A 25658-nucleotide genomic window follows, 5' to 3' on the forward strand; every position below is an offset into this window, starting at 1 on the left:
ACCATTCTGCTTATGCGAGTCGGGACTGTACCAAACAGCTGCATACAATGAATAAAATAGGTTGGTTCGATTTAAATTAATTCATGGTTGAGCTCATTTTAATCAAGTGAATCTATTAAGCTGTCAAATCTAACTTAAAATGTGTATAATATAAATGTAAAATATAGTATAAATTCCTTGTCACCCAACTAAAGCAATTTAATTTTGATCAACTTTCACTTAATCCAGTGTAGTTATATAGTATAAACTTAAATTCCTTGTCACCCAACTAAAGCAATTTAATTTTGATCAACTTTCACTTAATCCAGTGTAGTTATAGCAGCTGCCCTTGGTAACTATTTAATCCCCTTGACTTTTTACAATTATAAAAATGTAAGTATTTTATTACCTTAAACTTTTACATAAAAAATAATAAATGAATAAAATAAAGCCACATGATGCAATGCAGTTCTTTGGTCAAACCAAATATTTTTTATTAGGAATTTAACAGAACAGGAAGTAAACAAAACACTTCCTGGAATAAATCCTTTTTAATCTTCCTCCTCATCATCAGCTCCTCCAGCTCCACCCTGACCCTTCTTGGCATTCTTTCTCTTGACGCGGCCAGGGCGTCCTCCGCCGTACGGGGACCTCAGAGAGAAGTCGATGTGCTTCTGGCTGTCCAGGCGAACCACAAAGGAGGGGATGTTCACTACCTGCTTGCGCACACTGCCAACACAGAAATAAAGTGGAGGTCAGAGAACTTGGATAAATAGATAAACTTTCACATACTCTGATTTCAAGTCTTTAATTACCATCACCATTGGGATTTATAAGTGCCACAATCTCAAATTTGTTGAGCATTTGTTTTTAAAGATTCAGGTATTCTGTTTAACTTTTATATGAAGTTAATTAAAATTAAGTGGCAGATTTTAGCTGCCATTATCCACATTTTACCAATTTATTTCCATTTTCTATTCATATTTTATTAGTCCATTAATTTTTTATTTTTTTTTACCTCTAACGTACATACCAGAGTTAAACTAATTGATGTCTATTCAATGTTTTAGTTCATTAGCAAAGACATGTTGAGTCATTTAAAAAAATTCAATTACACGTTTGTTTAAAGCACACATATTTAACCACTTATGCAATGAATTGTAGCACTTTTGGCCCAAATATTTCACAGATTATGACCAACAATTTATACCACTTTAAATATAAAACAGGCTTCATTGACGAGGAATTCTTGACACCACAGAAAATCTGCTCATAAATCTTAAATCATCAGCCCGAGTATTCGGTAGCTCACAACACAAGGTGCCATGAGTACCACAATTGCCCGAGGTGCAATCCCCCCTACCTTACCTGACAGTCACCACGTCACCGTGGCACAGTCTGAGCCAACAGACGGCAGGATTGGCTCTGGGCAATGTCTACTGACAAGGTATACGGCTTTGATACCGAAGTGACCTTGTTGAAATGTTTAAGAGATCTCAACGCAGAGTGCTACAGGTTGGTGGTCCTCTGATGGAAGAGGAAGCAGCAAGTTTCTTATGAGTCCCTAAGCAGATTTTTAGACCCTCTTGTGTTTACTTGAATTCTTCCAGAGGCCTGAAAACTCACCGAATGTGCCTCTGGCGAATCAGGACACGAGCGTGGTGGATGCTCTTGGCAAGTCCGAGCTTGAAGACTTGAGTCTGCAGCCTCCTCTCCAAGAAATCCTCAACCTTCAGACCCAGGATGTAATCGAGCTTCATCTTACCCTCATCCAGCACACCGATCCTCACCAGACGCCTGAGCAAAGCATTACCTGGAAAACACACACAAAAAAGTGTGAATCTTTAAAGGAACATAGTATATGTCTCTGAGTTTCATACAGGAACAAGAATGGCCTCATTGACGAGGAATTCGTGACACCACAGTAAAGTCTGAAAATTTGTAATTAAATCATCGGCCAACTTCAACTATGTTCAAGTTGTTCCTTATACCTTCAAACAGACGTTTGGGGTCCTTCTCGTCCAGAGTGAGCAGCTCTCTGGCAGCTTTACGGATCTTAGCCAGGGTAAACTTGACCCTCCACACCTCACGCTTGTTCCTCAGACCATACTCGCCTGGAAAGAAAGATGGTTGTTCAAGTAAACTAACTTAAAAAAAAAATAAGTCTGTTGCAATTTAACGAAATCAAAGCATACCAATGAGTTTTAACTCCTGGTCGAGACGGGACTTCTCGAAGGGACGGCGAGGGGTGACGTATGTCTTACGACAAACCCAACTTCTGGCAACGGGCATGGTGGCTTATAGCGCCTGCAAAATGAAAATGATGACATTACCCAAAACTCAATGTATTTGACAAAAAAAAACTTAACTTTGTCAATGATGCCTGCCATCTTTGTCAAAAGCACGTCAATTATGGCCTTAATTTCATGTGAAAAAGCTGATTAATGACATCATTTAGTACTTGATCTAAACACACCCACTATAATGTTGCATTCAAAAAGAACTGATTTGTGTTGGATAAAAAACAAAGATTTGTTAAAAAAAATTATAATTGCAGAACACAAGCAAGTACTCTTAATGTTAAGCAGTATACTTTTCCACACTTCTCAGCATAAATGTATTTGACACAAAAGAAACAGTAAAATACATTTCACAAAATTAATGTAGTTTTTAATTTATTTATTTTTTACTTGGTAAATCCAGTTCTGCTGTACCCATGCAAATGAGCAAACCATTCAAATGGCAAAGAAATTTAAACAATGAAATATAGATTCGTTAAAAAAATGGGTTTCTGGCATCAAGTAATTTAAAAAAAAAATCTAAGAATTACGTAGTTTTACAAAGTACACGTATTTTATGGCTTTAGCCTCAAAGCTAAAGACCTATTAGCTTTCCATATGTCCAGTAGAACATAGGTAATTATGCGATATAACATAAAAATTGTAGGATTCTAAATATGCAAAAAATGTTGGGTTTAACTGGAAATAAAGGTAAAACGTGCTGAAAATCTTGTCCATCCATACTACTAGGCCTTAGCCGCATAGAACCACGTTGTTTGACGAGACGAGCTAGCATTAGCTTCCACAATATAGCTAAATCCTCAAATTCGCTAAACATCAAATATCTGTAATTTAAGATATTTATCTTGAATGTCTGTATTACGTATCAGCGTCTGAGCATATCGTAGTTTGAAGCAAAAAATAAGTGCCTGTTAAGCATGAAGTAGTGGGCCGTACCTGTCTCGCCCAGGCTCGCTTAGTAAAGAGGAAGAGAAGCAGAGTTCATGCTCTTTTATACGGCGGACAAAACACTACATGTCCCATCATGCCTCTCGCCCTTAAAATAAAAGATAACTTGATTTTGTGCTGCCCTCTATTGGTCAAATAGAGATATTTCAAAACAGATCAAACTTTTTTACGGATCTTAGCGTTCTGTCGTTTCTTTTGTCATTTTTATTTTTCCAATCAGTCCTCCATGATAAAACGGAGCCACACCTAAATTACTAAAACATAAAAGTTTGTTTCTGTTTTCATGTAACTATCTTTATCTCAAATTAAACTATGGCAATGTAGTGTGCAAATTCATTCTAGTAATGTTTCGTCTTACATCAAATGGTGTATAATTGTGAAGAAGGTAGGGTGATAAACTCAACCAGAAGGACATTGCTATTTTTATAGCTCTGAAAGGGGACCCCCAGCATGTGTTTCTGTCTGTCATCCAGCATGATCAACTGATGAACACACAGAAGCACACTTGTTTTCTCTTTCAACGCTCCATACCCTCTCTTTTCCTGACTAAGGAAGTATCTTTGTATTTTTTTAGTTACCTGTAAGGTGAAGTGCAGTCTTAGCCCAGTAGGATCTTGTGCTACTTCTGTTTGGGATTTTTCCTCTTTTTTCCTTTTTTTTTTTACTCTGGTTTGGTTGCCTGATCTTCTGTGTGCATACAAACCTTTTCCTTTTCCCTTACTTTCCTTTCTCCTTTTCCCCTCCACCTCCCGGGCTATGCTCTCCTCACCCACTGTGATCCTCCAGCCTTACGGACTTCCCGTCTATCCACAGACAACCACATGCTACCCCAGCATAGTTCAGGTAATGCTTGATTTGTTCTGCAATTTCACAGTGTCATTCAGAAGTTTGTTGATCTTTGACCTAATGACTCAAACTAACCTTTGGTTAAGAGAACAGAAATAAGCAAAGCAATTAATAACGTTGCAGTAAGAATACTCTGAATGAGCTGCATGAAGTTGTAATGTTGGTCCATGCATGTGTTGGTCATTTGATTCAAAAACAAGTAATGAAAAACAAAAATAATAGTTCTTTGATTTTCATCTTAAAATACAAGGTAATTAATTGAAATATAATCAGTTTTTTTGTGGAAATTGAAACCTGGTTTAATGTTGTTTTCATTTTTAAAACAATAAAAAGAAAATCACCAGAGAAGAGAAATGAAAGAATTTTTTTTCGGACACCTAAAACCGTCATACCGTCTGACTGTAGGAGGCGCTGTTTCTTCTGTAAATCCTGTGATTTTTTTTTAACCACAAACACAAACAAATATATGAGCAGTAACATGTGTAACATATACAAACAAGTATAACCTTCTGATGAATCTAGCTGAGCATAAGTAAAGAGAAAACATTTGTCTTATGAGAGTCTGAAGCCGAATCACACTCCTGCAGTGAGTGAGATGACGTCACGGGATGAAGTATTTGCTAGCTCATGTTGACATCTGACAATTTTCAGTGTAAGAAATTTGACAAGCTTTGTCTCTTTCTTTGCCAATAATTTTGTTATGTAACTTAAAACTTGAATAGACAGATTAATTTATTTAATTTCGGAAGAGAAAGTCCAAATTTACACAAACTGGATTTCTGGCAGTTTTGACCACTATGTAACAATTGCTGTTTTATCGTTTTAGCAAATTATTTTATATTCAAAGCAGTTGTTAGATGTTCGAGAAAAAAAAGACAAACAAACAAACAAATAAAACCCTCAAAGTTTAAAGTTTTTGCTTTATTCTGTCAGAGAAAGATTAGAAATTAATCCAGACAGAGAATAAAGGAATAGCATTCTGCTGTATCTTTTTTTATATATCTAGCTAAGGGGACGCTGTATGTTATCTTTAGTCTTCTGGTCTGAGTGATACCAGCAGCAAGTGTCCCTGACATACCAGTACAGCCACAATGCTTCTGGTATCTCTCTACCTTGTCACTGAGCTTCACACCAGCAGTATTTTTAGTCCTCTTCTCCTGAACCGACAATCAGAAGAAGAGGTTCTGCTTCCTGTGTTGTGTCATTTCCACACTGAAGACAGTTGTAAAACCTGTGTTTTACATGTGTTTGGTTTGACAGCAATGATAAAATTTACATTTAAAGCGAGAGTAAATTTTCTCAAATTTTCATTTGAAATATTTGTTAAAACTGTCAGTATGTCCTAACAATATAATATCAGACAAATAATCTGTGGAAAAATGTAAATGTTCTGCACGCCCTTGGTTCTTGCGTACACAAACATGATTGACAGCGCTAAGATCCTCCTCTTGGCTCTGATTGGTTGTTTCCGACTGGAAGCAGTGGACATTCAAACTGTGGTAGTTGAACTTTTTTTTAAAGTTACCTACTGCAGCTTTAATTGATAATTTGACAAACATAAATGGGAGATTGCAGCAAAATACATCAAAAGTAAGATGTTGTTGATGTAAAAGCCTAAAGAATGAAATGCCTGTTCTTAAAGTATCTTAGAGCAATTTCACCGTTAAAGGATTAGTTTAATGGCACCAGTTTGGGCTGAACATCCACCGAGTCTCAAGTTGCAGCAGCTGCGCTTTAAAGTCCACCGAGGGAGCACTGACACATGCCTCTCTTTGTCTTCTCCCTTCTCTCCATTTCCTTTGCCTTTCTCTTTCAGAGCCACATTTATAGCTTTTTAATCTAAAAACCAGAATGCACAACACAGATGGAGCAATAGGTATCCATTTTCCCCAAACAAGCTGTGTGTCGCTGTAAGACTTGTTCTTGACGGCGTCTGAAATGCCTACATCTGCAGTCTGAGTGGCCTTGTTGTGTAAATCCTGTGGCAGCTGCCACTGCGAGCACCTGGCTCCGAGCTGTCGGCCTCTGATCGCCCACTGACAGCTGAAGGAGGAGAGGAGAGAAAGAGCAAACAAATGGGGATTTTTTTTTTTTTTTAAAAGAGAAGGTCTGTGTGTTTGCATCTGTCGACTGAGACTGAGTCAGGTTGGGAGTTAGAAGGAGGAGGAGAGCGTGGCTGACAGTGACATCTAACAGACTCTTTCATCTTGCTTAATCTCTCTGTTTTATATCTGCAAAGAAGATATAAAACAGAGACAGAGACAGTTTCTAAAGATAAAAAAGTGAAATGCTTGTAAAAGTGGTGAGGGAAATTCTGCATTTAGATGTGTTAAGAAATCAATTTAGCTCAATGATATCGCTATAATTTGAAATTCTGTCATAAAACCCTTAGAGATGATGTTGAAGAGTCAGCAACTACAAATATAAACATATTCACTGATCACATTCAGTGAAAAAAGTTTTTGTGGTCTTATAGATTTCCTCTGATTTTGCTTTTTACACACGTGCATCTTTCATATAAACTAATTTCAATGTAAGACAATTCTAGGCTAAGTAATAAGGAAGTAGTGTGCAAAAACTAAGTAAAGTAAAGTTGTGCAATTCCTTTTAACTCTTACACACTTTAATTTTAAACTATTTAAAATATTTTAATTAACGTGTAGAAACCATCGAATCAATTGTAACAGTACTTTTATTCTCAATGAAGCAATATAAATACACACTTATGGAATCCCCCTGATGTGTTAATGATGATCAGAGCATTTAGCACAGTGTGCTGCAGCTTCAGGAGGGATTTTGGGCTGGAGGTGACTGACAGATGTAGGTGACTGCAGCTGGTGAGGCTCTGATTGGATGTGATTGGCTGATGAGAGGCGGTCATGCTGTGGTGGGCGGCGATCTGCCGGCATTAAAACATGCAGCAGTTGTTGTAAAATGCATCAGAGAGAGAACCATCAAAGCGGGGTAAGACAATTCTTCTGAAACTGTAGGATCTAGTTTGATTTCTTTCTAAGTTTGAGACTGAAAAGTTTATGACACTTTCATTGTTTCTGATTAGATTTGAATGTTTGTGTCATACACTAAGAAAAACTCAAATCAACGGGTTTTAGATATTTTATGTGGAGGTGTAAAAAAAGAGATGCCAGTGAAAAACAGGTTTTTGATTTTTTTTTACTAAAATTGTACAATTTGTTATGTGCATAATTTGTTGTTCGTTGTTAGGTTTGTTAGTGCTTTTAGTGTATTTTATGAATATAACTTTATTTGAAAAAGCCTTAACCATTTCCACAAATAATATGTTTATGTTAAACTAAAGCATAAAAATGTCATTTGTCATTTTAAAATTTTAAAATACAAAACACATTTTTAAAAGACTGAAATGGAATAAAAAAATAATAAACAAAAACAAAACCAAGAAAATAAATGAAAACTGAAAGACAAAATGAACTGAAGGTTTACTCATCTAAATGGTCAAAATGCAGAATATTTTTCATTGTGAAATGTACACTAATTGATTTTATGATTTTCTTTCAAACAAGTCTCAAAAACAATAAACAAACAAATCATTGTACATTGCAGACTAGTTCTTTGTTTCTTTTTTTTTAATAAAACAAGTTTGTAGCTTGCATTTTCTTTTTGTGGTAAAAGTTTCCTTTTAAGATTTTCTACACTGTTTCCATAACTTACTTATTTTGTTGTTGTATGAAGGGAACTGTATCTGGAGCAACGGCTCGTTATTTTAACATTATTGCACGTCTGCCTGCCATTATAACATATTTTCTCTGCTCTGTTTGAGTCACTGAACAGTTTGTTGCATCATACAAGCAGAAGAAGAGCATCAGGTTGTTTATTTGTTTACATCTTTGGGTGTTTTTGTGACCAGAGACTCATTCCTCTCCTCCTCTCTCCAGGGGGGCCCCGCCCAGGAGGCCGGGGCCGGCAGCGCAGACCCTGCCCTCCCACAGGTTTATGCTCCGCCCCCTTCGTACCCTCCGCCGACTCAGGGCCCACCAACATCTGCCAGCAGGCTGCCCACTCTTGATTTCAGCTCGCACAGCTCCGACTACCCCGAACACCCCCAGCTCAGGGTCTATCAGGGCCCCCAGCTCGAAGGGGCTGACACCCTGACCCCCAGCAACACGGTAAGGGAGGTTTGTGAATAAAAACTGGAATCAAGTCCCAATAAAATCTGATCTTCAGTAATTCATTATCCAATGTAGGTCCCAGCAGAGCTCTGAGATAAAGTTCCTCTCTATATTTAGAGGCCCGCCTCCTCTGCTATGTCCTTGTACGGAGCCCTTGGGGGACAGCTGACGGCATGTTTGTTGTTGGAAATAAATACTTGCGTTTCCTCTGTGTCTTTTTTAGCTGCTAGTGAAACAGGTCACATTTCAAGATTGCAGCATTTTCTGTTTTGTTTACTTTTTTATGTAAGCTTTGGAGAGCAATTTGCAGGGCCGGATTTGGAAGGATGTGGGCCTCTGTGCTGCACCAGTTTTGGTGCCCTAACCACTAAAGAAAAATTATTTTACTAATGCAAAGTCCAGTACATTAATAGGTAATCATATGCATCAGCAGGTATGAAATGATGCATGGTAGGTTTAATGTTGTTCCCAAAAGTATTGACTATAACTATATAATAATTTTAGAATGTGTGAATATTGATTATATTCATAAAAATCCCAAAATAGTACAAGTCACCTGATTTGTGTGTCTATGAGTTTTACATGAAGTAAAATGTCTGCAAAAACACACATTCATAAAAGATAAATAAAAAACCTGTAAGCCCTTTTTAAAGTCTGACCCAGCCTGTCTGATACAGTACTTTAAAGAGACAACATCAAAGTCTAGCATCTGGAAAGAAACTTGTTTATAAATCACTACTTTTTAATGGACTGCAGTAAAACATAAGGAAAGAAAATCTGATTTTCAAATCCTTTAAACAGTAAAGACTTCCCTGACTGATGAAGTGATCTAAGGGTATTTATTATAAATGAAAATGATGAAACGGGTTGAAAAGGCAGTGTTGCTGTCTTCCCTCACTGCAGTTCAGTCATGAAAACATGAGCTAATTAGTTTGATTTGTGTGGCACTTTGGCTGTGTGTCCTGCTGCAGATGTCTCTCCGTCCTCTCATAAATGGTGTTTTTTTTTGTGGCCCCCGTCTATATATTTTATCGCTATAGAGCCCCTGACATTCTTGGGTCCGTGCTGAATTTCGGGGGAAAGTTGAGACATCGCCTCGGAGGGAGGGGGTCAAAGTGGGGAAGGCTGACCAGATGAGAACCCCTCCTCCCTCTCCCCGCTCTGAAATATCGCTCAGGTCCAGACAACACAAATCTGCATCGTGACGTGACACCACCACCCGGCTCCCCCCGGCTTCCCTGCTGCCCCGGCCTGTGTGTGGGTGTGTGTTTGAGGGTGGATGTGATGCTGTCTGCTGCAGTTAGTCACAGAAAGCCAGTACTGTGAGCCTGTGTTATGCCTCTCTGGGTGAATGTATCCCTGAACCTTTTCCCTCCCACCATCTTATTAATGATGCCCCTTGACGTTTTACATTTAACACTTGGCAGAAAAGCAGCACCATGACCTGAAACTGACCTCTCGGTTCTGATCCCCCCTTTGCCTTCTTCTCATCATCGTCCTCCTCATTTTAAGCTTCCTGCGCACCATCTTTGCCTTGTTCCCTCTGGTTTAATTCTGTCTTTCACTGCTGCACTGAGGCCTCTTCTCTCCTTACCTGCCTCTTGGTACTAGAATGCTAATTCTCAAATCTTCAATTCCTTCTTGTATTTTCATGCTTTCTTTTCCTTCTTCTATGCCCATCCTTTTGCAGCTATGATTAAACTTTTGTATTTTTAAGATCCTTCTTGGACTTTTATTTTCAGTAGTTTTAACACTTTTCTTGCAATGAGTGATGATCCTGCACCCAGTGCACATGAGCGCACCCTCCAGCATTGTGGTGCATTGTGAGACCATGAATGTTTTGGTTTTGGCACATTACTCTCTGAAATGTTCTGCATGAGGCAGTTTATACATGCAGGCCACACAGATCGGGTAGGAAGTGCAACTTGTGCAACAGAGGTGAGAACACTTTTGTGTTGCATCACTTGAAAATCCAATAATGAAGTTTTATTTTTATTAATTTTTTACAACTGATAACTTTTACTGTTAATCAAAAATAAATAGAGTGTCTTGTTAAAGTGTTCACAAACTTTTCCACTTTGTCACATTTTGCTGCATAATTGTGAAGTGAAATGAAAAGAAAAAGACACATGGTTTTGAAGTTTTTTACAATTAAGACCTGAAAGTGTGGCAGGCATTTGTGTTCAGTGATTTTACACCAAAACCTTTAAATAAGATCCAGTGTAGTGAATTGTCTCCAGTAGTGGACCTAAATAGTGTACGCCACATGTGTCAAACTCAAGGCCCGGGTACCAAATCTAGCCCGCCGTAGCTTTTTATGTGGCCCTCCAGACTTCAAATTACATCAATATGTCCTTCCGGTTTTTCACAAATCCCCAAAATTCACACAAAATCAACAGATCCCCACATTTTACTGCAAATGTTTCCCAAAATTGATCAAAAACGTTGGGTTTAACTGACTGCTGCCTCAGCCTTATGTGGTGTCAAGTTACAGACAGTGATTTATATAACCAGTAATAAACAGTCACATTCAACATCATATGTTAGTGCTAATATCATAATAATTTCTTACAAATATTTCTAAATTAACATCACAAAATCTGAGCATCATACTAAGAGCATCAAAAACAGTCACAAAAATCCTATTTATTGGCATCTTAACAGTTTAATTGGTTTTATCAGTATATTCTGGCACAACCGGCCCTTTAAGAACATTCAGATTTTTGATACGGCCCAAAATGAAACTGAGCTTGACACCCCTGGGTACGCTGTCTCACTGTGTCTAATTTAATCTGAGTCAGTAGGAGAACAAACCTAGAGCTATGAGTGAATGATCAAAGAACATTCATGTGTTACAATGGCCTAGTTAAAGTCCATAAGTAAATCTTACTGAAAGTCTGTGGCAATACTTTATTATCAGCATTCACAGATCCTTCCTGTAACCTGACTGAGCTTGAGATGTTTTATTAAAAAATATGGACAACATTTTTAGTTTCTAGACTAGACAAAACTGGTAAAAACAGAACACAAAAAGATTATTTATCTTTTTCGTAAATTATGTAATGTAAATTATTGACTCGGGGGATTTGAATACAAATTCCTGACACATTTTTTCAAATTAAAATAACATTTGTAGACAAAGTAACAAATAAAAGTAATAAAATCATGTATGGCTTTTACTTCACAATTATTTAGTATTTATGTTGATCTGTTGTATAAAATCCTAGTAAGATAGATTAACGTTTCCATTTCTAACAAGACAAAACACTTTGGCAAGGCACTGTAAGTCAGAAGAACTACTGAATAGTACAAATGCACAACTAAACAAAGCAAATACAACTGCAGCTGATTTTTTTTCTAACTGCATGAACATTGCTTAAAAATTAACCCCAGGAACATGCACCTGTTTTTAAAATATATGCTTTTCATGTTTATATCATGGTTCACCAAGCCAAATAAAGATGTATTTTATATTTTAAGAATGGCAGAAACTGAAAATGGTTTTAGTTGTTTAGTAGTCTGTCCAAGTCAGCCCCCACTAATCAGATCAGCAAAGGAAGAAATTATTCAACTTTGAAAAATAAAATTCTTTACATTTGCAGATTTAAAAGGTGATATTTGAGTCATGTTGCACATCTGGGTACTTACTTATGTTGTACAACTGCATACAGTCTGAAGTGAAGGTTAGCTTTACCACTACAATCTGTGTTTTTAGTTGTCCTCCTGCAGGCATGTATTTCCAGACACTTTACTAGTAAATTCACACCCCTGCCCTACCTTTTGCCTGAGAGGCATCACTGGTTGCTGAATGCTCGCTAAACACGGTTTGGATCACTTGAGCTCATGAACGTGATATTTGCTGAATGTCATGTGATGCTGACATGATGTAATCTTTACACAGATTTTCTCTAAAAGCTCTCGCTGAACTCGCTGACCTGATCATCAGAAAGTTTTTGCTTTTTCCAGTAACGCTGCTTTCTTTGTCTTCTTCCGTCTCATCTCATTCATGCCCTCTCCCCTCTTTTGCTTTGTATCTTCCTGTTTCCGTCTGTACCATCACTTCCCCTTTCGTCTCGTCCTTTCTGCTTTGCTTCTTCTCTGTCAGGAGGATGCTTTGGCCAGCGTGACCTCCGACCCCCAGGCTCTCGGTGTGTCTGTGTCGTCGGTGGCAGGAGCGGGAACCGGAACAGAGGAGGAAAGCTCGGGGAAGGCCCAACCAAAACGCCTGCATGTCTCCAACATCCCTTTCCGCTTCAGAGACCCCGACCTCCGCCAGATGTTTGGGGTATGACATTAACTCTTTCTTATCTATAGGTTGTCTCTAAAGTTGACCTGTTATGCTTCTTTGAACAAGCTAAGATCTCATTTAAGAAAATCATTCTTAAATGAGATATTAGTCTGGTCATGTTCTGCTTAATTTGAGCTCTGTTCAGAATGAGCTGTTTTAGGCCTCATGTCACTTTAAATGCAAATAAGCTGCTGCTGGACCTTTGCTTGGGTTGCTAGGTGACGGGCTGGAGTTGCTAGGTAACCACCACAGTTAGCTGGTTTTTGAAACAGCTCATTTTCCAGATACCAAAAAACTTTAAATTATTGCCAAAAAAACATGTTTAAGCTCTTAGGCTGTTTTAAGAAGCAATTGAGACCCAAATAAAAGTATAAAAATAAGCAAAATATGAATTGTGCATAATAGGTCGCCTATTTTTTTTTTAAGATTTTTTTTTTTAAGTCTTTCTCTGGGTTTTGGATCACTATTTCACTTTATTATTAATTTTGCAGCAGTTTGGCAAAATCCTTGATGTAGAAATCATCTTCAATGAAAGAGGGTCAAAGGTGAGCGACAACACAAAGCCACTTCATCACAGTTAAAACTGGCGTCAAAATAAATTTAAACATCACGTGGATGTTGTCCAGGGTTTTGGATTTGTGACTTTTGAGAGTGCCATGGAGGCGGACCGAGCGAGAGAAAAGCTAAATGGGACGATCGTAGAAGGGAGGAAGATTGAGGTGAGGAGTTCTTACTATTTGTAGATTTCCATATGATCATCCCATGAAATAAATTTTTATTGAGCTTACTGTTTTTGTCTGATCTCAGGTCAATAATGCCACTGCAAGAGTAGTCACCAAGAAGCCTCAGACACCTCTTATGAATGGAGAAATATCAAGTAAGACACCTGCATGTAGCCTTGTTTCATTGCTATTATAACTGTCTGAAGCTTTATTAATGCTCAAGTTGTCCATCAAAAATCAATTCTGCCTTTTCATGGATTTAAATTGATTTAGAATAAAGTTAACATTCCCGTTAAATATCTTAGAAAGAATCAACAAGAGCTATTTGTTAGTACCATCAAGAATTACATTTATTATTAACCTAATATCTAATCATCAGTGAATATTTCCATAAAATTAAACCCTACAAACAAATATAAAGGTTATCAAACAAGGACAATGCTAATTGTACACTACTGTGACTGAAGGGAAATTTCATGACCAGGTAACAGACTTTAAAAATACTAATGAAGCTGATTAAAATCTAATATTTACCAGGAACTTATGATGATATTTCAATCCAAAACAAAATGATTATGTCAATTTCTCAGAAGCCTAAAGTAATGGGTTTTACATCTTAGATATGATACAATATCCTGGTCACTACCTGGACTAAGAGCTGCTTTGACTAGACCTATGCCATGCTACCCCATGATTAAGGGTTCAGTTTAAATGTATAGACGATTATCATTTTTTAAATTATTATTATTTCTTCTCAGCATCTGGTTGGAAGATCAACCCTGTAATGGGAGCAATGTACGCACCTGAGCTTTATACAGGTGGGCTGATTTATATCTATTAATGGGAGAATGTATTGTACTTTGCACTGTGAAAGAAGTTTATTTTCTCTCAATTTCTGTGTTTGTAGTTGCCAGTTTTCCATACCCTGTAGCGACTCCTACCTTGGCGTACCGGGGATCAGCACTGCGAGGTCGGGGTCGTGCAGTCTACAACACGATTCGCTCTGCGGCCGGCACGCCTGCTGCTGTCCCCGCCTACCCGGGGTGAGACACTGGGCATTTTTAGCTTTTCTGCCAATAAAAAATTTTAATATGTTACTGTATTTTCAGCACCACCAAAAGAAAACCTCTGATCTCGCTAATCACAAGTTCAACTATATTTTATAGTTGTTGGTTTTTTTTTATTAGGAAAGTCCCAAATCTTTCCTATTCTCAAAGTGATTCCCAAATCAGAGTTTCAGCTTTCTGGTAAATTAATTGGATTGATTTTTAAACACTTGTTGAATAAACCCATTAGTTTTTTGGGTTTTTTTGGATACTTTGTTCTTTCAGTTCTTTCTGTGTGCTTAGCATAAGTGTTAAATGACATGAATTCAAACAATTCCACTATCCTTTTAAAAAATATTACAATGTAAGGTTACAATCTTGATACAAATGGATAGAAACCAGCAGTACGAAAAACACTTGAGTCAACTTGTAAACATTAAGTTCAATCAAATAAAGTTACATAATTATTGCTTCATAGTTTCACCAATACACATTTAATATAAAGCAAAGCCAAGTGTTACTTAACTTTTTCTTGTTTGAGTGTTGTTTTTTTTGTGTTTTTTTCCAGGGTTGTATATCAGGATGGACTCTATGGAGCAGAGGTTTATGTAAGGAGCTGTTTTAAAATTAACATTTTTCAAATTAGTTAATCTTGGTATGACACTGTATCAATGTTATTTTATTTCAGGGAGGTTATCCTACAGCATACAGAGTGGCTCAGTCTGCATCTGCTGCTACCGCAGCCTACAGTGACGGGTAGGCTGACCTGTAATAAATGTGCATTTAATGACTCCAAATATGTGAAAATATGTAAAACTCCTCTTCATTTTCTTTAAAATCTTTTTATTGTTTTTTTTCTTTTCTGTGGAATTAAAAATCAGAGAAACTACTTTTATTATTGCTGTCAGATGTTTTAAACATTCAAATATTTCATCTGGAAACAAACAAATGTTCTTGAGAAAATCACTGTGGGCCTGTAAAGCATATGGTTCACATTTTCTTGCTGCCCTTGGGGTTTTCTCATTCGTGCAGCGTTCTAAAAACAGAAACACAAAATTATTTCAAGATTTTTCAGTCAGAAAAGATTGCAAACGTTTCTCACCTTCTCAAGTAAATAAATCATTTTATTGGTCAGTATAAAGCGAGGAAGGAATTTACGATACAGCAGTTTTATAAGTGAAAGCATCGGTTAAATCTCTCCTGTCAGTAAATGACTTTAACTAGAATAACTAGGTTTTACTTTGATTAAAAAATATATTATTTTTGAGCTCGGGGATTTAGAGATAGTTTGAATTTAATTTACTATTGCATAATCATACATTTCTTAGTCTAATTAAAATATTGTTCTAATGTAACTGATTCTGGAAATTAAATAAAAAAAACATTACTGAGAAATAAGTGAGATATTCATCATTTGAATAAAGACTTCCTAAAAGTATCTGCTGCTGCTTTTTTTGCTTATAAATTGTACAACTGCATGATCTGCATTCACCTGACTACAAAAGTATGGTGTAAAATATAAATATTGAATGTTCTAGTTGCAAAGCAAACGACCTAATGCCGCTCTCTGAGGTACGCCAACACTAACATCAGCCATTGCAGAAAATTAACTGTGATGTTCTGCCAATAAAAACCTTGATATTACTGGTATCAAAGGTTTCGTAAGAAGTTTTTTTCACTCATACAGTTAGCCAATGTTTGTCACTTTTAAAAATCAGAAACAAAAACCTTTGAGAACCTCTGATTGTACCCAGAGGTCTGAGACCTGCTTCATGTCTTCCTCACCAGATACGGACGGGTTTACGCCGCAGCAGCCGACCCTTACCACCACTCAGTTGGACCAACAACCACATACGGAGTCGGGACGATGGTGAGCTCAGTCCAGAAGTGCAGAACATCTGGTATTTACTGTCCCTCTGCTTACACCTTCCAACCCTGCTTCTATCGACAGGCCAGCCTGTACCGAGGGGGATACAACCGCTTCACCCCCTACTGAGCCTCCCAGATGTTTGCATCTGTCACGAACTCTGGGACTGGGATAGGTCATAATATCTTAAAGCTTGGAATTGTCCGTTATCCTTCACAGACGATCCCAGAGTGGATCCCTTAGGACCTGTTTATCTGCTGAAGAAGAGGATCTTATGTAATTTATTAGGCCTTTACCTGAGTTTGTTTGAGTGAACTGATTCTGCAGACATCGGCTGGGGTTAAATGCTGTGAGACTAGTTGTGGTGTTTTAAAATCAAAACATTTCAGGGGTCAAAGTGTACAAAACAACATTTTGTACAGTGTTAAATGACTTATTTTTGATGGTGCCCTGTTTCTGAGTGTGTGTGTTTGAGTGTGGGAACGCACTTTGTTCAGCGACAGAGTGGACAGAGACGCAGCTCCGACGTTACAATCTCCATTAGGGCTGCTTGTCTGGATGCAGCTGGAATCAAGTCTCTTCTCACCCTAACCATCTACCTCTCGATCATTTTTAGTTTCATATAGCTGTTGGGTTTAAGTATTTGGAAGATTTTTCTTTTGTTTATTGTACACCTTTTCTGTCCATGTAGCCAAACTAATTCATTTTATTTTCCATTAACCTTTCTGGTTTTTAGTAGGAGAACTAATATTCTGGGGATTTTCTCATCCTTTGCTGCAGCTCTTTATATTGCTTCCTGTATTATTCTTTTTCTGCCTGTCTTTTCTTCCTGTTGCACTCTTTTTTTCTGCTATGTTTGATGTTTACCTCTGAATAAACCCGACTTTCTTCTCTTTTCCTCCTAGTCATTTTTTAGGTTGTCTTTCTCTCATTTTCCTACTTTGTTTCTGGGTTGTTTTTGTTTTATTAAATTTTTTTTTTAGTATTTTTATGTGTCCTGACCAGCAGTCAGGACCAACAGATTTACTTTCACTAGTGGAGCGTTGTAGCTTTCAGACAAGGAGAAGGAAAATAAAGGGGGGGTGGGTGGGAGGGGGGAGGTTGGAAAGAAGGGAGGAGAGTTGGGTAAAAAGTTAAAAAGGAAAGAGGAAGATAAAAATAGAGGGGAGGAAGAAGGAGCAACATGAAAGTCTGCTTCTCCACCTGCAGAAAGAGAAAATAAATGAGAACTGAAAAACCACATCGACAACATTATCATAACAAAAACACAATGAAAAACAGAACTAATTGGTAGGAGATATATTTAGAAGCTATTGCAGTCGTAAAAATACAGATCTTAGACTGAAATGTTCTGATCAAATAATTTTTAATATCAAACACAACCTGAGAAAATATAAAAGGATTTTTATAATTATGATTTAATTTGGTATTAATGGGGGGGAGGAAGCAACATGATTCTGTAAGAAAAAGTAAATGGACCTAAGAAAGTGTTGAGTAACTCAACAACTGTTGCCAAATTAAAAAAAAAAAGTTTCTAGTATTTACTCAGACCATCATCATTTAAGTGACAGGAAAGATAAAAATAGAATAAATCCTTGTGTAAGAAAATGTTTTCACACTATGGTGTGAAGTGGTTTCAGTTTTTCCAATCATTTTAGTTCTAACAGTAAATGAGGCAAATTTAATGTAATTCTAGCATTTAACAGACCTGTGAAGATCTCCACACATCTTAATACAGCTTGTTTGGTTTGCAGGAGTTATTACAGGTGCAACGATTTAGTACGAAACCAATATTTAACATGTTTTGTCTTTTACCCACTGAGAAATGAAGACTTTTTGTTTTAGTCAATGGTACTCAGATAAGAGGAATACGTTTTCACCAGAACAGGTGTTCAGTGAAAACTCAGATTTTGTAATTCACCACAAAAAGATTCTTTGTCAAGTCTTTTTTCATTTTGTTTCACTAAATTAAATCGTTAGAAACTGAAACAACCTCTTTATGACCGATTTTTTTTCTCTTCCTTGATTTTACTTTTCTTAACTCTCCCCAATTAACTATTCTTATTCTCAAATTTACCAGATATGATTAATTTTTCCAGGGTCTGTTTTCTTTTATGCATTTTCCTTTTTCTAAGCATAAAGCATCTTTCTCTTGATTTTTTTGCATTCATTTAGTGTTGATATTTATTTCTTCTTACACCTAACAGTAGAACATTAGAAGACCTTTGATGCTGACCTTTCCTTTTTTCACAAAATTAAATTGATCTCTTCTGAATAACTCATTATGGTATTCTTTATCCCTTGTAGATTTCTTTTTTAAGTCATTACTTGTTCAAAAATTCATCCACCTTTTAATAAAAAAAAAACATGGACCAGATACCCTTTATTCTTTACTTTTATTATTTCAAAAATGATTTACATAATATATACAAAACGGCAACGTTCTCAGATCTGTATAGGAGTGGGGAAATGGGGAGAGGGGCTTTGCAGATAAACCTCCAGCTTGTTAGTGCGCTGCAACATAAACTATTAAAGCACTGCAGATGTCATACAATACTTACTAGTCAGGGTGACAAGTTGCACACAGCAAATGCTCACAAACAAATTCGACATAAAAAAGGAGAAGAATGACGAGAGAAATACTGGTTAGACGTTCAGTGAGGAGAGAGTTTCATGCAGGGGTGAGAAAAAGAGTGAAAGACGAGAGGAAGGAAATAAATCTAAACGGACCAGCTGGGAAGAAATGGAAGAAAATGAAAAACTAAGCAAGAGGGAGAAGAGATCTTTGTGTCAAGGGTCAAGTAAGGAGTTCATGAAGGAATACAGTAACAAAAGAGCAAACAAGGAAAAAAAAAAAAAAAAAACGAAAATATGAACATGACTGACTAGAAAAAAAATAAATGAAAATGTGTTCAGTTAGTCATCAAGGGATGGGTTCTCTTTAGACTGAGCCTTAGATCTGCACAAGTGAAACCTGTGTAGAAACTTTACATCAAACGTTACAGATGAAAGTCGTTTCTTATCCTATGAGCACATTTCAGAAACCTAAACTTAGAAATCAACGTTCTGCATGTCCAGACACATTTTAGATGAGGGATCTCAATTAGACTTCAAACTTAACTATCGATCTTAACAAAAAAAAAAAAAAAAAAAAAAAAAGGAAAATTAAACCAGTAATTGTACACAGATTAAGCAAACAAGAGCAAATGCACCTGGACAAACAGAAACCATCAGGACAGGATCATTCACAGGTCATCATCTTTAAAACTAAAACCCAACATCTTAAATATTTGGATTAGCAGCAAAGAACCACATCAGCAGCAGGGCATGTTTATACATTTCGATAGGAAAGGCTCCCTTGTTTTCAACCAGCTGCATGGCTGCAGTGTGGGCAGGTCAAATCAGGACTTGCTCACAGCTTCACTCTCTCCGGCAGCCGTCTGGAGGAGGTGCACCCACTTCCTCACTCCGTGTGCTCCTGCAATGCAGCAGCAGCAGCAGCAGCGCTACGAGCTGAAGAACGAGAGGCGTGGCGGTGCGTGGGAACGGGGAGCGGGAGGAGGAGGAGGGATGGGGGGAGGGGGGTGGCAGAGGAGAGGGTGGATGAAGGGGGAAAGAAAACACAAGTTGAAATCATTGTTAAAAATATCTGTAGTAACAACGATCAAATTATTGCGACCCATTCACTTGTTACTGATTTCCCACATCTTGATTTCTTATCCACTGCAGTAAAAAAAAAAAAAAAAATAAATAAATAAAAAATCGCCACAACGTGCAGCACAACCACCACCAACCCCACACACATCTGAAAGTAAGTCGCATAAATCATTTGTGAAAATAAAGGAACTCTCAAACTTACCCAGGAGTAAACAACAAACAAAAATCCAAATATGACCATATTTACAATATTTTTCTTATTGAGCTTGTACAACAAGCCCGCATCTACCCCTGCTGCAGTACAAGTCTAATACACCGAGTTTAACGTCTGCTCTGATCATTCCATAATCAATAATACTGAGCGGAAGTTTCCCCATTTAGGAGAGCAGGAGACACGAGCTTCAGAATAATGTGACAAGCAGCAAAAGACATGTGATGTTTGGTTCTGGGGTCCATTTTACCACGATAATGAGACAAAGATTTACCCAATTAGAACTTCAAAGTTCTCCATCACCAGAACTCAGCAAGTTCTGGTGACTACTGGCATTCTGGATGGTAAAAAACGCAAAAATATATAAATATAAAGCTCCCTAAATATTGCTGAACATTTCATGACAAAGTGAAAAACATCCAATTAGACAGATCTTCCATTTACAGTTCAAGTTTTTAAACTTTTTAATTAGTTGAAAATTTTATTTTACAAATTTCATAGAAACAATGAGTTTGGCAAAAGTACTAATCTGCACTTCGTTCACTGAACTCTTAAATTACTGTCCACATCTGTTTAAAACTTATTTTGCAAACTACGTTATGCACTTCTCAGACAGTAGAGTGCATGTGTGCTGCAATGTTTTTTTTTTTTTTTTTTTGACATTACTAAATATTAGAACCCTTACTGTGCAAAAAAATCTACCTGTGAATTTTCCCTGAACCCTGACACATTTCATAATTCTTCTGCCATTCTATGAAAGAAAAGCCAATACTGCTGTCCAAAGAAGAAGAAAACAAAACCAAAGAGCGAAGACGCCTCGGCTGTGCCACCATCCAGCTCCTTCCAGAAGTTCCTCTTTCTTACCAGCGTTGCAGACACAGAGCAGCATACAAACCAGTCGGTTCTCCTTGGCGGACCCTGTCAGGATTCTCCGTAGCGGCGTTTCTGTAGAACAACGGCTGCTAAAACGTCCCGATGGTTGCAGAAAGGCCTCGTCGCTGCGGTCCGGCAGAACGGAGACGTGCTGGATTCCAGACGCCGGCGGGACCTTTTACCTGACGCCAAGGGAAGCAGAACCTTATCCAGTGGTCGATCGGATCCGCTTCTTAATCTTGATGAGCGCTCATGAGAAATAAAGTCAGTGCTCCTCAAACTGGGACTTCGTTGCAGCGCTGCCGTGTTAGAACCCATCCGAGGAGAAGCTCAGGAGCAGCGATTCACGCCTCAGTCCTTTTCTTTCAGGTCGACGCCACAGGCGGACGGGACGCCGGACGGGAACATACAAACCACCAGCTCTTCTTCCTGAGAAAGAACCGCCATCTTCTCACAGTCTTTGCGAGCAACCAGCCGCACCGGGGCGGTTCTGCAGGCTCCAGAGGGCAGAGAACGACTTGACGGGGAGCTGTTTGAGACTTGGATCTTCGGGTCTTTAAGCTGTTGACTTGAGGAAGGAAAAACATAACAGAACACTGTTAGCACTAAAATCTGTGAGGGGAGAGGGAAAGGATCCATGAGGGTCCCTGATCTGGATGTGAATGCTTAGATGATCTAAACCCACGTATAAAACTGTCCCCTCTGTTCAACCCGATTAGTGTGTTTGCTTCTTCTTTTATTATTAATCTGCTGTTTTCTAAGACAAGGTAATCTCTTGATTGGATGTGTAAAGACTGAGTGTACTAGTGAGTATCTATATGGATACTACTGTCTGCTTCTACACTCTGAAGGGCTTTGCAAAGAAAGTAAGGATCTATGCTGATCCCTCTGTCTCCCTCAACAAGGTCACCCTACCACTTCCCTCTTTCCCTCCCTCAAGAAGCAGCCAAGCAGGCTGTACTGGCTTTGCAGTCTATCTTTTTGGGGTCTGAGGGGGCGAATGAAACACCTAGCCCAGTTAAAAAGGCCATACAGGAGTCTAAACATGGAAAGCCCAGAGTTTTCTGCACATATTCAACAGGAAGGTCGGGTCTGAATCTGTGAACAGAGAAAAAGAGAGAGGAAGACATGTCAGCTAAACATGAAGCAACTGAAAGTGTGAAATACTCAGGCGAAGTTTGAGTACAAATAAAAATATATTTTTTTAAAAAGTCAAACTCGCTGAGTGGTGAGTGGTCATTTTTTATGACCTCCATCATTATGGCTTACAGTTAATGAAAACCCTGATATCTGGAGCATAACTCACGTTTTGACTATGGCCCGAAGAGCGAGCTTTCTCTCTCTTTCTACAAACTTGTCAATGAGATATGAAGCCATGCGTGGCGCTTCCTGGTAGAGCTTAAAGAAACGATGGTAGTTCCCCAGCGCCCAGGCGGCGCGGAGTGCAAGAGAATAAGTCACACACTCATCCGCCCGCAGAGCCGGGGTCAAGTACACCAGCTCGGTGATCTGATCTGGAGGGAAAGTGGCCGACATGAAAACGCTGAAAAATGCTGCCTTTTTTTAGACCAATTATGACACAAAAGAAGCAAGCTTACCTCCAGAGTTTTTAGTAAACATGTAATACAGCAGTCTATAAGCTGTAAACTCGCCAATATTCTCTGAGGGATTATCCTTGTACAAGGCCTTCAGCTGAGTCTGGCACTGGTTGAACTCCTCATGATCTCCCTAAGAGTCCAATCAGCAATAAGATAAGCTTAGAAAACACACCATCACAAAAAAATAAGCGCATACACAAAAACACAAAAGAAATCTGACTTTTTCAAGGGCGATGCGTGCGTGACACTCGTACACTTCCACTGTGAAGTCAGTCCGAATGCCTTGGACCTGGCAGGGACAAAGTATCAAAAGTTTTTTTTTTTTTTGTAGCTGATTTTTTTTTTCTGTTTTAATTGTCAAGACTAAAATGACAGCAGGCTAACTGAACGCACCGTGAGGTCCTGTCGTATAGACTTCATCTGCTCACATGCATAAGCGTAGTCCTGGTTAGTTTTCCAGTGGGCCTTTACAGCCAGCAGGGACTTCCTGAGCACCTGAGAGAAGACAAGAATAGAAACGGTTCAAAGGTGAGATCTTTAGTCCCTGAAGGCTGCAAACATTGTCAACATTTAAATCCATTATTTTAAAAGAACAGGTCGAAGATGCAGAAGAAATACAACCGGATGCAGCAAGGAGCTTTTTATGAAAAAAAAAAAAGGGAGAAAAAAAAAAGCTCCGTACCACTTCTTTTCTTCGAGGTCAGACAAAAAAAGAAAAAGAACTCTAGTTGGAACATGATGTGAAGTCATGTAGAAATGTGTTAGTCTCAGTGGAATCAATTTTCAAGTAAACATAAATGAAACTACTATAGACCAAAAACTACAAACTGCTGTCCAATCTATGGGTAAATCCTGAGAGGGGAATTTGTGTTTGCATCTTCTGAATCGCATACCTGCACGGGGCGGACAGTGGAAGGGTCGGGGGCGCAGGTGAGCCTCAGGTAGGGCTTGGTGATGTCCTGACATGAGCCCACGATGGGGCAGTCCTCCCAGCTGAGGCTCTCCTGGGTTCCATCAGGCAGATCCAGGGAGTTGATGGAGAGAACCAGCGGCTCAGAGCGGAGCTGCTTCTGAAAACGAGCTGCTCTGCTCTGCTTCTTAGCTTCCCTGTTTGGGTCATGGAAATCCATTCCAGCGCTTCCCCCTTTCCTCTTTTTTCCAACAGTTGCATTTGAATCATCCATGTTCCTAAAAGACACGTTTTTAAAATATAAAGCTTTTGTAAAACAAAAGCAAGTTAAGAGATCCACCGAGAGACCAGCTAGTGCTTTTCAGCTTGACTGCCCCGGGTTAAAACCTCATTATTTGTCCCATCAGTGAACAAATAATCTCTACACACAACTACATTTTACTAAACGACAACACTCTTCAGTGTGGATGTCATTACAGAAGAAAGAAAAGCAGAGGTTTACCACAGGATGTCAATTTGTGCCTAACAAACGTTTTGTCAAAGTGGTGGTTTAAATACCTACAGTAGTTACAGCAATTCATGCTCATAACTAAACAACTATTGAACACACAGTAGGAAGGGCTGCTAATTATAGCTCTTAAAGAGAAAATTGGTATCAGATGGTAAAGCTTTACAAAACAGAGCCCCAAATATCACATTTATTCACCACTTAAAAACAGGAATGATAAATAAAACAAAGACTAGTAAATTCTAGAGATGTTCATCTTACCGTCTTCCTCTATTGGCCTTTCCTCCTCTTCCTCTGCCTCTCTCTCCACGTCCCCTGTCTCTGTCGTTACCGCGACCGCGTCCACCTTTCTGTCCGCGTCTTGACAGCTGAGGCTGCAGGTCGCTGGACATGCTGCTGTCTGACTGGGAGCCAGAATCACTGGAAAGGCAGGAAGACATCAGACATCTTAGCAATCAGCATACAGGACACTTCAAGTATTCAAAGCAGGTAAGACTTGAATCTTACCTGCGCCTGTGTCTTTGGTTGCTTCGGTCTCTGTGTCGGCCGTGTGACGGCGAAGGAGAGCGGGAGGAGGATCGCGATGAACTAGACGACGGACTCCTTTGAGAAAAAATGTTCCTGTAGTTACCTAACCTGTGGGCTATTCCTCTGCCCCTGGAAGCAGCCCCCATTGTACTTCCTCCACGCATCATGGAGTTATCTGATGTTCTCTGGGGTGGAACAGCTTCCCAACGAGACTGCTTTACCTTTAATCTGTGGAAAACAAAAACGCCCAGCTTCAGACAAAACTCTGATGCTTGGCTATGACAACACCTCCTTAAAGAGAGCAATTAACTCACAAGACTGGTCAGAACCAAAAAGAAAATAAAACCAACATCTTCCTGGCAGTAATTAGCCTCTACTAACAATCTCGGTGTTCAAAGCCAGAACTGAACTCACTCTGGTAACGGCTCACGGGTCCAGTCAATTGTGTAGGCGGAACCGTCCTTCAGCCGCTCCTGGAGGACTTCCTTTAACACCTTCTCGGTACGATCTTTGTCTTCCTCCGTTTCGCAGGCAGTGAAACAGCGTTGCACATACTCTTTCATCGCTTGGGGCCAGTCCTGGGGCCTGGAGAGGAATTTAAGGTCACTACCAATTCAACTGGTTGTTAAAAGAACGAGTGAAGCAGGTCTGACCTCATCTGGGCCGCGCCGGGAGCAGTGCTGGCAGTAGCTGGTGAGGAAGGAGCCTGATTTAACCCAGTGGGCTGCTCACCTGGTTGGAAAGCCTGACTGGAGACTGGGGAACACTGAACCTGATAGGGCCTCTTGGAAATATTAAATTTAACCGGTGCCGTTCCTGGTGCCTCTGTGAGAGCAAAAACATTTAAGGCAAACAATTATCTCCATTTTACTTCCAAGAAAGCAACATAAAAACTAACGATGGGAAAACCGTAATGTGAGAAAAAGAAAAGCTCACGTTTCATGCGGTGCCAGATCTGCTGTCCTGGTTTTTGGTTTTTATTGGCCTCTCCGCGGCCCAGCCCAGGTGAGTACTGACTCTGCAGCTGTTGCTGCTGGGAATTATTCTGAGAAGGCTGGTAGGAGTTTGGGGCCTGGAAACTCTGGCCATAGTTTGGTCTGCCCTGGGAGTGATTGTACACTTGCATTTGGTTGGGATCACTGGGCGGGTATGACATGCTATTGTTGCTGTAAGAGTTTTGCGAAGCAGGCGGGGCGTACTGGGAATTGGGGAGAGGGGGGATAGGTGAAGGG

At 39.0% G+C, this 25658-nt stretch overlaps 3 protein-coding genes across 4 annotated transcripts in view; 1 reads left to right on the forward strand and 2 right to left on the reverse strand.

Moving 5' to 3' along the window:
- Positions 1–438: 438 nt before the first annotated feature.
- rps9 (ribosomal protein S9) lies at positions 439–3293 on the reverse strand. Of its 2 annotated transcripts, XR_001777454.1 has the most exons (6): positions 3216–3293; positions 2175–2286; positions 1971–2093; positions 1606–1792; positions 1348–1506; positions 622–708 (listed from the first exon to the last, which is right to left on the reverse strand). XR_001777454.1 is itself a non-coding variant. In XM_008431573.2 (5 exons), exons 2-5 carry the CDS (start codon positions 2269–2271, stop codon positions 531–533), a joined length of 585 nt encoding a protein of 194 aa, XP_008429795.1. In that variant the 5' UTR covers positions 2272–2286; positions 3216–3291; the 3' UTR covers positions 439–530. The 2 variants fall into 2 exon arrangements, 1 of the variants encoding a protein (XP_008429795.1); XM_008431573.2 differs by lacking the exon at positions 1348–1506 and having other exon boundaries at positions 439–708; positions 3216–3291.
- A 512-nt stretch (positions 3294–3805) lies between these two features.
- Positions 3806–17038, forward strand: rbfox1l (RNA binding fox-1 homolog 1, like). Its single transcript, XM_008431572.1, has 12 exons — positions 3806–4070; positions 7985–8215; positions 12324–12503; positions 12998–13051; positions 13133–13225; positions 13314–13383; positions 13987–14046; positions 14136–14271; positions 14843–14882; positions 14963–15030; positions 16063–16144; positions 16226–17038. The coding sequence occupies exons 1-12, from the start codon at positions 3984–3986 to the stop codon at positions 16268–16270; spliced, it is 1146 nt and encodes a 381-aa protein (XP_008429794.1). The 5' UTR covers positions 3806–3983; the 3' UTR covers positions 16271–17038.
- A 1480-nt stretch (positions 17039–18518) lies between these two features.
- The window catches only part of leng8 (leukocyte receptor cluster (LRC) member 8), a 12677-nt gene continuing 5537 nt past the window's right edge, over positions 18519–25658 (reverse strand). Inside the window, exons 4-14 of the mRNA XM_008431649.2 lie at positions 25363–25655; positions 25080–25251; positions 24841–25011; positions 24406–24654; positions 24160–24318; positions 23374–23668; positions 22874–22975; positions 22701–22769; positions 22481–22610; positions 22189–22396; positions 18519–21980 (exon numbers count right to left, since the gene is read on the reverse strand). Coding sequence (XP_008429871.1) covers positions 21818–21980; positions 22189–22396; positions 22481–22610; positions 22701–22769; positions 22874–22975; positions 23374–23668; positions 24160–24318; positions 24406–24654; positions 24841–25011; positions 25080–25251; positions 25363–25655 — 2011 coding nt within the window. The 3' untranslated portion in view covers positions 18519–21817. The remainder of the gene's footprint in view (positions 21981–22188; positions 22397–22480; positions 22611–22700; positions 22770–22873; positions 22976–23373; positions 23669–24159; positions 24319–24405; positions 24655–24840; positions 25012–25079; positions 25252–25362; positions 25656–25658) is intronic.

This window comes from Poecilia reticulata, linkage group LG16, assembly GCF_000633615.1.
Source record: "Poecilia reticulata strain Guanapo linkage group LG16, Guppy_female_1.0+MT, whole genome shotgun sequence".
In the NCBI taxonomy this organism is placed as follows: Eukaryota; Metazoa; Chordata; class Actinopteri; order Cyprinodontiformes; family Poeciliidae; genus Poecilia; species Poecilia reticulata.